Below are 13,288 nucleotides of genomic sequence, written 5' to 3' on the forward strand. Positions count from 1 at the left end.
AAGTCGGACGCTTAACCGACTGCGCCACCCAGGCGCCCCAAAAAGGTAATTTTTCTTAACCAATAATTTTCTGCATTCCAGGTACTAATGTGCCCCACAAATCCTAAAATCATACTACCAATTAATCCACGTGATAGAAAACCAATCAAGAAAGTTTACTTTGAGATGCTAAAATCAAGATAGATTTGTTATCAGGACAAAATTATCAGATGGATACAAACATTACTTAAGATCTATGGGAACAAATATGACCATGGAATAATAATAACACTCTTTTAAGGAACTTGATCAATGGATAGAAGGAAAGCCACATGTCAGAATTTAACATTTTTACACTGAACACATATCTTCTGCTTCTTCCCCTACACCAAATGAAACCTGCTCCTTTCCTATAGTCTATGTTTCAGTGAAAGGGATCACTATACACAGTTTTTTTAAATGTTTATTTTTATTTTTTGAGAGTGGGGGAGGGGCAGAGAGAGAGGGGGAGATGAGGATCTGAAGCAGGCTCTACACTGAGAGCAAAGAGCCCAATGTGGGCTCAAACTCACAAACTGAGATCGTGACCTGAGCCGAAGTCAGAAGCTTAACCGACGGAGCCACCCCTGCACCTTATGTGCCTTTTCTAAAGACAGAAAGCTGGTGTCATTTTTCACTTATCCCTCATATCAGGTAAGTCATTATTTCCTAACTATCTCTTCAATCCATCATCGACTTTTCCTTCAAATGCCAAAACCTTGGCCTAAGGCACCATTAGTTTTTGACCTAGACAGCTGAAGTAACTTCTTAACAGGTCTCACAGGATTACTTTGAATTTCTTCTCTAATAAATGTGCTATAGTGCAGCCAGAATGGTCTTTTTTATTTTTTTAAACTTTTTTTTTTTTTTTTAATTTTTAATGTTTATTTATTTTTGAGAGAGAGAGAGAAACTGAGTGGGACAGGAACAGAGCCTGACATGGGGCTCGAACCCATGAACTGCGAGATCATGACCAGGACACTTAACCAACTGAGCCACCCAGGCACCCTTTTTAAAATTTTTTTAAAAAGTTTATTTATTTATTTTGAGAGGGAGTGAGAGCGAGCGAGAGCGAAAGAGAGAGAGAGAGAGAGAGAGAGAGAGAGAGAGCGCGAGCGCTCACATGCATATGCAAGTGGGGGAGGGCAGAGAGAGTGGGAGAGAGGGAATCCCAGTGCAGAGTCCGATATGGTGCTCAAACTCATGAACCATTAGATCATGACCTGAGTCAAAGGTGGATGCTTAACCAATTGAGCCACCCAGGTGCTTTGAGAATGATCTTTTTCAAATATAAATCTTTATCAAACACTTGTTTGCTTATAACTATTCAATAACTTCCTAATGGTTCTGAAATAAAAGTCCAAACTTCTAAAAATGGGTTTAGGCCATGTAAAAACTAGAGATGCATAGCTTTCTCTCTTTTGCTTTTCTTCCTCAACACTATGCTCCAGTAATGCAGATCATTCTGAACTTTTTTGTTGCCTACTAACTTGCCATGGCCTTTCTCACATCTCAACCTCTGCACATACTCTTCCCTCTGGCTGGTGTCCGGAGACAGTGAAACCTTACTTGGCAGTCTTCTTGCCCTTCCTGAGTTGATTCATGAGACAATGTGCTGGGCCCCAAATAATTATTGAGAATCTACTATGCACCAGGAATTGTTGTGGAAGGTGGGACTACAGCAACAATTAAAGCAAGATGGCCCTTGTCCTCAAGTAGCTTAAGTGCAAAGACTCTGATATGAGAATGAACTTAGCATATTTGTAGGAACAAAGAGAGACAAAGCCAGTATAGCTAAGTGGAGTGAAAGAGGGGGAGAGTGGAGACAGGCCATAGTAAGAAGCGTGGATGGGGGTGCCTGGTTGGCTCAGTCAGTTAAGTGTCTGACTTTGGCTCAGGTCATGATTTCATGGTTCGGGAGTTCGAGACCTATATCCAGCTCCCTGCTGTTAACACAGCCTGCTTCGGATCCTCTGTCCCCCTCTCTCTGTGCCCCTCCCCAGCTTGTGCTCTCTCTCTCTCTCTCTCTCAAAAATAAACATTCAAAAAGAAAAAGAAAAGAAAGAAAGAAAAAAGAAGCTTGGATGAAGTGTAATGGCAAATCATAATAAGTTTTAAATGTTTACTTATTTATTTTGAGATGCAAGGGAGGGGGGGAGGGGCGGAGAGAGCATCCCAAGCAGGTTCCACCCTACCAGGGCAGAGCCCAAGGTAGGGCTCAATCCCATAAACCATGAGATCATGACCTGAGCCCAAATCAAGAGCTGGGTGCTTAACTAACTGAGCTAGCCACCCAGGTGCCCTGCCAAGTGGACATTTTACGTAGGCAGCTCAATACCAAAATTTAAAGCTCAGCTGAGAGATCCAAGCTAGAGGTATGAATTTGGTAGTTCATTGGTATGTGAGGCTGTGGTAAAATATGAGATCACTCAGGGAGAGAGCTTCAGTAGCAAAAAGACAGCTAAGGATGGTATTCTGGGAATACTCCAACAATCAGAGTTCTGATGAGGGGAGGGAAACTAAAGTGACTTGGTTTAGTAGGAAGAAAACCCCCTGACAAGCATGGTGTCATGGAAGCTCAGAGAAAAAAAAATGTATAAAAGTTTTGAATGTTAAGGAAGGAGTGGTGAATTATGTGAAATACTGCTAATGTAAACTTGATAAACCATTTCAGGGGAGTGATGGGGAAGAAAGCCCACTTGCAGAGGGCTGGTGAGAGAATGGGTGGTGGTAAGAAAGTAGAGAGAATGAATAAAACACTTTCAGAGAATTCTGTTGTGAGTGGAGCAAAGAAAGAGAGCAGTAGGGGAATGTATGGTAACAAGAGAGTTTTTTAAAAATGGATTTTTACCCCATAACCAGTAAGGAAATCGAATTCGTAATCAAAAATCTCCCAAAAAACAAGAGTCCAGGGCCAGATGGCTTTCCAGGGGGATTCTACAAATACTTAAGGAAGAGTTAACACCTATTCTCTTGAAGCTGTTCCAAAAAATAAAAATGGAAGGAAAACTTCCAAACTCTTTCTATGAAGCCAGCATTACCTTGATTCCAAAACCAGACAGAGACCCCACTAAAAAGGAGAACTATAGACAAATTTCCCTGATGAACATGGATGCAAAAATCCTCAACAAGATATTAGCCAACTGGATCCAATAATACATTAAAAAAATTATTCACCACGACCAAGTGGGATTTATACCTGGGATGCAGGGCTGGTTCAGTATCTGCAAAACAATTAACATGATTCATCACATCAATAAAAGAAAGGACAAGAACCATATGATCCTCTCAATAGATGCAGAGAAAGCATTTGACAAAATACAGCATCCTTTCTTGATAAAAACTCTCAAGAAAGTAGGGATAGAAGGAGCATACCTCGAGATTATAAAAGCCATATATGAACAACCCAACGCTAATATCATCCTCAATGGGGAAAAACTGAGAGCTTTCCCCGTAAGGTCAGGAACAAGACAGGGATGTCCACTCTTGCCCCTGTTATTCAACATAGTATTAGAAGTCTTAGTCTCTGCAATCAGACAACACAAAGAAATAAAAGGCATCCAAATCAGCCAAGAGGAGGTCAAACTTTCACTCTTCGCAGAAGACATGATACTCTATATGGAAAACCCTAAAGATTCCACCAAAAAACTGCTAGAACTGATTCATGAATTAAGCAAAGTTGCAGGATATAAAATCAACACACAGAAATCGGTTGCATTCCTATACACCAACAATGAAGCAACAGAAAGAGAAATCAAGGAATTGATCCCATTTACAATTGCACCAAAAGCCATAAAATACCTAGGAATGAATCTAACCAAAGAGGTGAAAAATTTACACACTGAAAACTATAGAAAACTTCTGGAAGAAATTGAAGAAGACACAAAAAAAATGGAAAAAGATTCCATGCTCCTGGATAGGAAGAACAAATATTGCTAAAACGTTGATACTACCCAAAGCAATCTACATATTCAATGCAATCCCTATCAAAATAACACCAGCATTCTTCACAGAGCTAGAACAAGTAATCCTAAAACTTGTGTGGAACCAGAAAAGACCCCGAATACCCAAAGCAATCTTGAAAAAGAAAACCAAAGCAGGAGGCATCACAATCCTGGACTTCAAGCTATACTACAAAGCTGTAATCATCAAGACAGTATGTTACTGGCACAAGAACAGACACTCAGATCAATGGAACAGAACAGAGAACCCAGAAATGGACCCACAAACGTATGGCCAACTAATCTTTGACAAAACAGGAAAGAATATCCAATGGAATAAAGACAGTCTCTTCTCTTCAACAAGTGGTGCTGGGAAAACTGGACAGCAACATGCAGAAGAATGAACCTGGACCCCTTTCTTACACCATACACAAAAATAAACTCAAAATGGATGAAAGACCTCAATGTAAGACAGGAAGCCATCAAAATCCATGAGGAGAAAGCAGGCAAAAACCTCTTTGATCTTGGCCGCAGCAAGTTCTTACTCAATGCGTCTTCGGAGGCAAGGGAAACAAAAGCAAAAATTAACTACTGGGACCTCAACAAACTAAAAAGCTTCTGCACAGCAAAGGAAACAATCAGCAAAACTAAAGGCAGCCGACAGAATGGGAGAAGGTATTTGCAAACGACATATCAGATAAAGGGTTAGTATCCAAAATCTATAAAGAACTTATTAAAGTCAACACCCAAGAAACAATAATACAGTGAAGAAATGAGCAAAAAACAGGAATAGACACTTCTCCAAAGAAGACATCCAGATGGCCAACCGACACATGAAAAAATGCTCAACTTCACTCATCATCAGGGAGATACAAATCAAAACCACAATGAGATACTACCTTACACCTGTCAGAATGGCTAACATTAACAACTCAGGCAACAACAGATGTTGGCGAGGATGTGGAGAAAGAGGATCTCTTTTGCATTGTTGGTGGGAATGCAAGCTGGTGCAGCCACTCTGGAAAACAGTATGGAGGTTCCTCAAAAAACTAAAAATAAAATCACCCTATGACCCAGCAATTGCACTACTAGGTATTTATCCAAGGGGTACAGGTGTGCTGTTTTGAAGGGACACATGCACCCCAATGTTTATAGCAGCACTATCAACAATAGTCAAAGTATGGAAAGAGCCCAAATGCCCATCAATGGATGAATGGAAAAAGAAGATGTGGTATATATATACAATGGAGTATTACTCGGCAATCAAAAAGAATGAAATCTTGCCATTTGCAACTACGTGGATGGAACTGGAGGGTATTATGCTAAATGAAATTAGTCAGAGAAAGACAAATATATGACTTCACTCATATGAGGTCGTTAAGAGACAAAACAGATGAACATAAGGGAAGGGAAACAAAAATAATATAAAAACAGGGAGGGGGACAAAACATAAGAGATTCATAAATATGGAGAACAAATTGAGGGTTACTGGAGGGGTTGTGGGAGGGGAATGGGCTAAATGGGGAAGGGGCACTAAGGAATCTACTCCTGAAATCATTGTTGCACTATATGTTAACTAATTTGGATGTAAATTTTTAAAAAATAAAAATAAAAATGGATTTTTAGGGGCACTTGGATGGCTCAGTCGGTTAAGCATCGCCTTCGGCTCAGGTCATGATCTCGAGGTTTGTGAGTGGTTCATGAGTTTGAGTCCCACATCAGGTTCTCAGCTCTCTGCTGTCAGCACAGAGCTCACTTTAGATACTCTGTTTTCTTCTCTTTGCCCCTCCCCCTCTCCCTTCCTCCCTCCCTCTCTCAAAAATGAACATTAAAAAAAAAAAAAAAGATGGGTTTTTAATCATTTTAGAGATTAAGGTACACAAGAGTAATTTACAAGAGAGGGAAGACTTGATGCAGAAGAGAAGGTATAATTTCAAGAGAGAAGGTCAAGAAACAAGTGGATGAAATTCTGAATATGAATGGAGGGACTGGCCTTAAAGAGCAGGGATATTTCCTCCATAACAAAAGTGAAGGCAGAATGTTCATCTGATTACATCTATTTTCTTTCTTTCTTTTTTTTTTTTAATTTATTTATTTTTGAGAGAGAGAACAAGCCTGAGCAGGGAGGCGTGGAGAGAGAGAGAGGGAGGGAGAGAATCCCAAGCAGGTCTGCACTGCAGTGCAGAGCCCAAGGCGGGACTTGATCCCATGAACTGTGAAATCATAACCTGAACCGAAATCAAGACACTTAACCAACTGAGCCACCCAGGTGCCCGTGACTGGAAACCGTAATGAGATCAAGTCATCACTGACAACAGAATAGGACACGAGGTTAAGTTGGATGGAGAGAAGGTATCTGAAATCAAGATTTCAAAGGTGGCACAGTTACTGATGACGACAAAGTCAAGGGAAGGGTTTCTCAAACGTTAGCATGCATCAGAATGACTTGGGAGTCAAAACACAGAATGCCAACTCCTACATCCAGAGTTTCTTATTCAGTAAGTCTGGGGTGAGGCCATTAATGGCATTTCCAGCAATTTCCCACGTGATACTGATGATCTGTGAAAATACTCTGAGAACCACTGGTCTAAAACAGGACTACTGTCAGTGATCAAGATGGGGTAGGAAAAAAGATCTTTGGAATTAAGATCAGGAACTGAGAAACCAGGCTTTTGAAAGGATCATTTATGAAGATGCTGAGGGCTCTATGATGTTGATGAGAGAACCTGAAAGGTAAAAGACAGCTATAGGAAGAGATAGATAGGTGGTAAAGTTTAATGTCTTACACTTCGAGAAGCTGGGATTTTTGTAGAATGAAAAGAGACAGATGTCTGGTGATGGCAGTGAGTAACAAGAAAAAAACTCATCCCATCTCCAAGGTCTGAAGTTTTATGGTATGCAAAAAAACGACTTATGCTTAAAGAAGAGTAGGGCAATCCACAATGGGAGCCTTTCAAAGAAAAAACTGGCCGTGAATACATACTAAAGACACCTAACAATCAAATGCAGTGGGTAAACTCTGGGTTCTAGGTGGGGAAAAAAAGTATAAAAAATATTTTGGAGAACAACTGGAGAAACGTGTGTGGCCTCTACACTGGAATTATATATGGACACAGCGTTAATATTGCTAAGTGTGATAACTGTTATGTAAAATAATTTCCATATATTTAGGAGACTGAGGCTGAAGTGTTTTAGGGTGAAGAATCATGATACCTGCAATTCCAAACAGTTGCTTTAAAAAGGAAAAGTACACAGGGCATCTGGGTGGCTCAGCTGAACGTCCAGCTCTTGGTTTTGGCTCAGGTCATGATTTCACAGTTGTGGGTTTAAGCCTCACATTAGGCTCTGTGATGACAGTGCAGAGCCTGCTTGGGATTTGCACTCTCTCTCTCAAAAATAAAAAACAAAAAACTTAAAAAAAAAAAAAGGAAGAAAGAAAAAAAAAGTGCATACATACATGTATGTAGTCTGCAAAGATGGCCTCCAATGAACTACGCAGTACTCTTACTACCAGTATTCTTTACTCTTGTGTAGGCACCCCCACAGTGAACATGGGAGTGCTTTAAGCAACAAAATGTGATGGAATTGATTCTGTGCTAATTTTAAGCTTAAATAAAGGAGACCTGGTAGCTTCTTCCCCTTCTGTGCTTTTGGGAGCCCTGAACTGTAATGTAAGAAGCTTAGCTATCTTGCTAGAGAGAACACAAGGAGAAGGAGAGGCCCTGAGATTACATGAAGAGATGAAAAGATGAAGAGGGGGAGGGGAAAAAAGAATGGAGAGGATATCTAGCCATCCCAGCAGACTCTTCTAACCAACATCACCAAGGTGCTTAGATGAGCCATCTAGGATGTTACAACCTAGTCAAACCCCAGCCAACATCACAGGAAGCAGAGGAGCTGCTAAAACCAGTCAATCCAAGAGTTATGAGAGATAATGTTATTGCTGTTTTAAGATACTAATTTTGGGTAACTGCTGCACAACCATACACACACAATGACACACACACACACACACACACACACACACACACACACACACTGTGAGGGAAGAAAGCAAATGTGACGAAATGTTAAATGATGTATCTATTCAATTTCTCTCTAGATTTGAACATTTTTAAAGTAAAAAACTTACGGAGAATATGATCATATTTGATACTAATTTTTTAAAGTATGATAATGGGATTGAGGATATGTTTTCTTAAAAAGGAGCTCTTTTAGAGACATTGAAATCTTTATTGATGAAATGATCTAATATCTTGGATTTACTTCTAGGGGTGCCTGGGTGTCTCAGTCGGTTGAGCGTCTGACTCTTGATTTCAGCTGAGATCATGATCTCATGGTTTGTGAAACTGAGCCCATGTCAGGCTCCATGCAAACAGCGCAGAGCCTGCCTGGGATTCTCTCTCCCTCTGCTCGTGCTCTCTCAAAATAAACATTAAGAAAAATAATCTAGGGGATGGGGTAGAGAAGGAAGATAGGGTATAGATGAAACAAGATTGACTTTTTGATAATTACTGTTGATAATGGGTACAAGGGTGAAGATTCATTATACTCATCTCTCTACTTCTGTCCTTGGTCTATATTTTCCAGAAATTAAAAAAAAAAAAAAAAAAGTTTGCAGGAAAAGCAATGTCTTTGGGTTTCGGTTATAGTAAGAAGGTGAATGGAACCATGACATTAATGAAACGGGAAACACAACAAACGCTCGCCTCCAATTGGGGAAGACAGGAGCTAGAGAACAGACAGTTTTACAAAAAGGATATAAAGTACTTACTAACAAGTTTGCTCTTCCCAAAGCTCCTATACAGTTGCAAGCCACCTGTGGTTATTGATTTTGATAACTCAGTGTTCTCCCTCATTGGCACAGATAATAAGGTAGAACTAATTGTATAGAAGAATAACTTCCTTTGTTAATTTTAGGGAGATGTAAGACAGAGCAAAGAAGTGGAAGGAAGAGGTGAATGCAGGAATTACTGGTGAAAGGCAAAAGCACTGATATTAACCAATAATATGTAAGGGTGGTGACTATGAGTTTAAGAAAAGAAAGGGATTTCCTAAGGATACTTGCATCAAGAAAGAGAAAAAAAGGGAACACTCAGATCCAAAAACCATCAGCTTTTTGTTTCCATTTAAACTGAGAATATACTAATTTTTATTTTCACTTGCACATAAACTCAGTTAAGACTTAACCCCAAAGAATACAGAAAATAATTATGATATACTACTGTTCTCTTCATCTCCAAAATTTCAGGCTTGATGTACTGAAACACATCAGCTACACAGATATAGATAATGTGGATATCAGGAGAAAAATATTAGATTGTTACAGGAAGAGACAGTAAAAGTTTTACATCTAAAACTGTTAAAATACCCACAGTACAAGGCAAGGAGGCTCAGCTCTGGTGTTATCATTGACAAATTTGAGAAATAACAAAATAGAAATAATTAGTACAAAATAATTTTCTATCCATATAGCCCTTTACAATATATGTATATTTGATCTAGCATTCTAATCACAACTTTCCAAAGCATGCCTGGTGTATCCCCATACAGTGATCAGAAAGCTGACTGTCAAAGTGGTTAAATCTCCTATTTAGAAATTCATAGCTAGTCAGTGGTACAGCCAAGATTAGAGGCTCAGGGGTGCCTGGGTGGCTCAGTGGGTTAAGCATCTGACTCAGGTCACGATCTCAAGGTCATGAGTTTGAGTCTGCTTGGGATTCTCTCCCCCCCGCCCCCCCCCCCCCCCCCCCGCCCAGGCCTTCTGCTGCTCATATGTGCTCTCCTTCAAAATAAATAAGCTTAAAAAAAAAAAAAAAAAAAAAGATTAGAGGCTCAAAACTTGACCTTAGTTCAGTGGTGTTTCTATCATTATAAAGGGATGAACCCGGGGCGCCTGGGTGGCGCAGTCGGTTAAGCGTCCGACTTCAGCCAGGTCACGATCTCGCGGTCCGTGAGTTCGAGCCCCGCGTCAGGCTCTGGGCTGATGGCTCGGAGCCTGGAGCCTGTTTCCGATTCTGTGTCTCCCTCTCTCTCTGCCCCTCCCCTGTTCATGCTCTGTCTCTCTCTGTCCCAAAAATAAATAAAAAAAAACGTTGAAAAAAATAAAAAATAAAAAAAATAAAGGGATGAACCCAAAGAATGGAGAACTCAATTTATACACTAAAACTCAGTACAAATTCAAATACAGAAAAATGAGGAATTATACAAATTTCTGAGAGAGCAGTGGTGAGGAAAAAAGTGGCCAAAAAATGACACATTTACTTATGTGCACAAAGGAATCCTAACTTTTCTTTTGATGTACACTTAAAGGGATAAGGCATACTTTACCAGCAGCCTCTGGATACTACTCAAAATATTTACTCCTCATTTTTTAAACTGCTTTGGGGGGGGGGGGGAAGCATGAAAATATTATTAGCCTTGTTACACAGATTCATTTCACCTCCCATTATTGAGAAGCTGCTTGTCCCAATAAGGCTACAGAACACCGCTGTGCCTTAACAGATGATTCTTTTCATTAAACCTACCAGGCTCTGCAAGTGTTTTGGGCTTCTCCGTTTCCACAGGGTCTTGATTTTCAGGCATTTCTTGAATATCATCTTCTGCAAATCCAGTATCTGGGCTGCTGGTTGGTTTATCATCATCTTCATGACTCAGGGATGGTGAAGCTTCTCTCTTACTTATCTCTAAAACGGCTGCTAGAAGCTCTTCTTCACTCATCCCATCAAATCCAGAGTTTTCCAATTCAGACTTATCAGGCTCTATTCTGCATGATTTGGAATCCTGAAGAAGAGAGTTACTTTTAGAGAAACCAGAATGCCTATGAATATAGCAGTCTTAGAGTTTAAAGTGAGAAGTTTATTTCTAAAAAGTTTCCTTTCTTTGAAGTTTTAGGTTATTTAACAATCAATAACCAACATATAAACTCACTGGCAAGCCTAATTTTCTTTTAAATAAATACACGGGGACACAGGTTTATTTTATTAAGTATGCTCTTTGTAGAAATTTAGAAAATACCTAAAAATAATAAAACAAATTCACTCAAAATCCATCACTCAGGGATAATTCCTACAGGTATCTTTGGTGTATTTTCTTTCAGTTACACGTGTACTACACTAGAAATGTTTTCACTACACCTCATATTTACTTCTATTCTTATTATAACTAAAAACTTTTTTTCACGTTTGAGAGAGTGTGCAAGTGTGTGCGCATGCACAAGTAGGGGAGGGGCAGAGAGAGAGAGAGGGAGAGAAAGAAACCCAAGCAGGCTCCATGCTGTCAGAGCAGAGCCCAAGGTGGGGTTCAATCCCATTAATCATGAGATCATGATGTGAGCAAAAATCAAAGACTTTCATTTCTCATTCTGACTTTCATTTCTCATTCAGGGTGAGCAACCACAAACTATCTTTAGCTTTGAAATTAGATGAGAAACAAGTAAATAAAAAATAACTATTAAATTGTTATTTTTATATTAAAGTGTTTATATTAAAGTGTTTATTAATTTTATTAAAGTGTTTATTAATTTTATTATTTTATTAACACTTTATTAATATAAAGTGTTTATAAATATAATTATTTATATTAAAGTTTATATTAAAGTGTTTATATTAAAGTGTTATGTTATTTTTATATTAAAGTGTTACCTAACCAAAAGGGAGATTTAAAATCAAACAGTCACACGAGATGATGCAAACTCCTAGAGAAGCTTGTATCTTCAAGGTATTAACTATTATTATGTGTCAAGATTGAAAATGATGAAGTTACACCTTCTCACATCCATTATTTAAACCTTTAAATTAAAAAAAAAAATTTTTTTTTTTAATGTTTATTTTTGAGACAGAGGGAGACAGAGTGTGAGTGGGGAGGGGCAGACAGAGAGAGGGAGACACAGAATCTGAAGCAGGCTCCAAGCTCTGAGCTGTCAGCACAGAGCACAATGCGGGGCTCGAATTCACGAACTGTGAGGTCATGACCTGAGCTGAAGTCGGATGCCTAACCGACTGAGCCACCCAGACACCTCAATTATTTAAACCTTTAGATGACCTGGTTGGCCTGTTGATGTAAAGCGTTTACTAGAGTCTCCCATATATTAAAAATTAGTATTAAAAAAAATGAGTAATTATTTCGGGACCAATATGTGAAAGCTCTGAACCTGTAACAACTTTCATTTCTTAAGTCTCAATCCTGGAAACAACTTAAGTGTCCATCAATAGATAAGTAAAAATGTGGCATATACAATGGAATACTATTCCACCACAAACAAGAAATGAAATCTTGCCATTTGCAACAACATGGATAGATTTTGAAGTTATTACACTAAATGAAATAAGTAAAAAAAAAGACAAGTACCATATGATCTCACTTACACGTGGAATCTGAAAAACACAAAAAACTTCCCACCAAGCTCATAGATGTAGAAACAGACTAGTGGTTGCTAGGGACCAGAGGTGGTGTGTGCGAGTGTGAGTGTGTGTGTGTGTGTGTGTGCATGCACGCGCGGGTGCTGGTGTGAAGTGGGTAAAGCAGGCCAAAAGGTACAAACGTCCAGTTATAAAATAAATAAGTCATGAGGATGTAATGTACAGAATTAGGCTATTGTTAATAATCTGTTGTGGGGCACCTGGGTGGCTCAGTCAGTTGAGCATCTGACTTCAACTCTGGTCATGATCTCACAGTTCGTGAGTTTGAGCCCCGTGTTGGGCTCTGTGCTGACAGCCCAGAGCCTGGAGCCTGCTTTCAGAGTCTGTGTCTTCACTAGTCTCTGCTCCTTGCGTACTCACACTGTCTCTCTCTCTCTCTGTCTCAAAAACAGATAAACATTAAAAAAATATATATTATATGCATATTTGAAAGCTGCATAAGACAACAGACCTTAGAAGTCCTCATAAGAAAAAAAATTGGGGGGAGGTAACTGTGTATGGTAACAGATGTTAACTAGACTTACTGTGGTGATATTCTTGCAATACATACAAATATTGAATCATTATGCTGTATGCTTGAAACAAATATGTCAATTATACTTCAATTAAAAAAAAATCCCAGGGGCATCTGGATGGCTCAGTCGGTTAAGCGTCTGACTTCAGCTCAGGTCATGATCTCACAGTTTGTGAGTTTGAGTGTCGTGTCAGGCTCAGTGCTGTCAGCTCAGAGCCTGGAGCCTCCTTCGGATTCTGTGTCTTCCTCTCTGCCCCTCCCCTGCACGCTCTCTCTCTCTCAATAAATAAATAAATAAACATTAAAAAAAAAAAAAAAAGAATAACTTAAATCCCAATCCATTTTTATTTATTTTTTTTTTTATTTTTTTTTCAACGTTTATTTATTTTTTTGGG

General features: G+C 39.2%; 1 protein-coding gene across 5 annotated transcripts in view; it reads right to left on the bottom strand.

Annotated features, from left to right (window-relative positions):
• Window positions 1-13,288, bottom strand: part of USP37 (ubiquitin specific peptidase 37) — a 99,727-nt gene that overhangs the window by 16,810 nt on the left and 69,629 nt on the right. For all 5 annotated transcript variants that reach the window (XM_040476249.1, XM_040476247.1, XM_040476250.1 and 2 more), the window contains one exon: window positions 10,487-10,742. In XM_040476249.1, the coding sequence (XP_040332183.1) occupies window positions 10,487-10,742 (256 nt within the window). The remainder of the gene's footprint in view (window positions 1-10,486; window positions 10,743-13,288) is intronic.

The sequence above is a fragment of the Herpailurus yagouaroundi genome, unplaced genomic scaffold (assembly GCF_014898765.1).
Source record: "Herpailurus yagouaroundi ecotype Mexico unplaced genomic scaffold, PumYag 140, whole genome shotgun sequence".
NCBI lineage: Eukaryota > Metazoa > Chordata > Mammalia > Carnivora > Felidae > Herpailurus > Herpailurus yagouaroundi.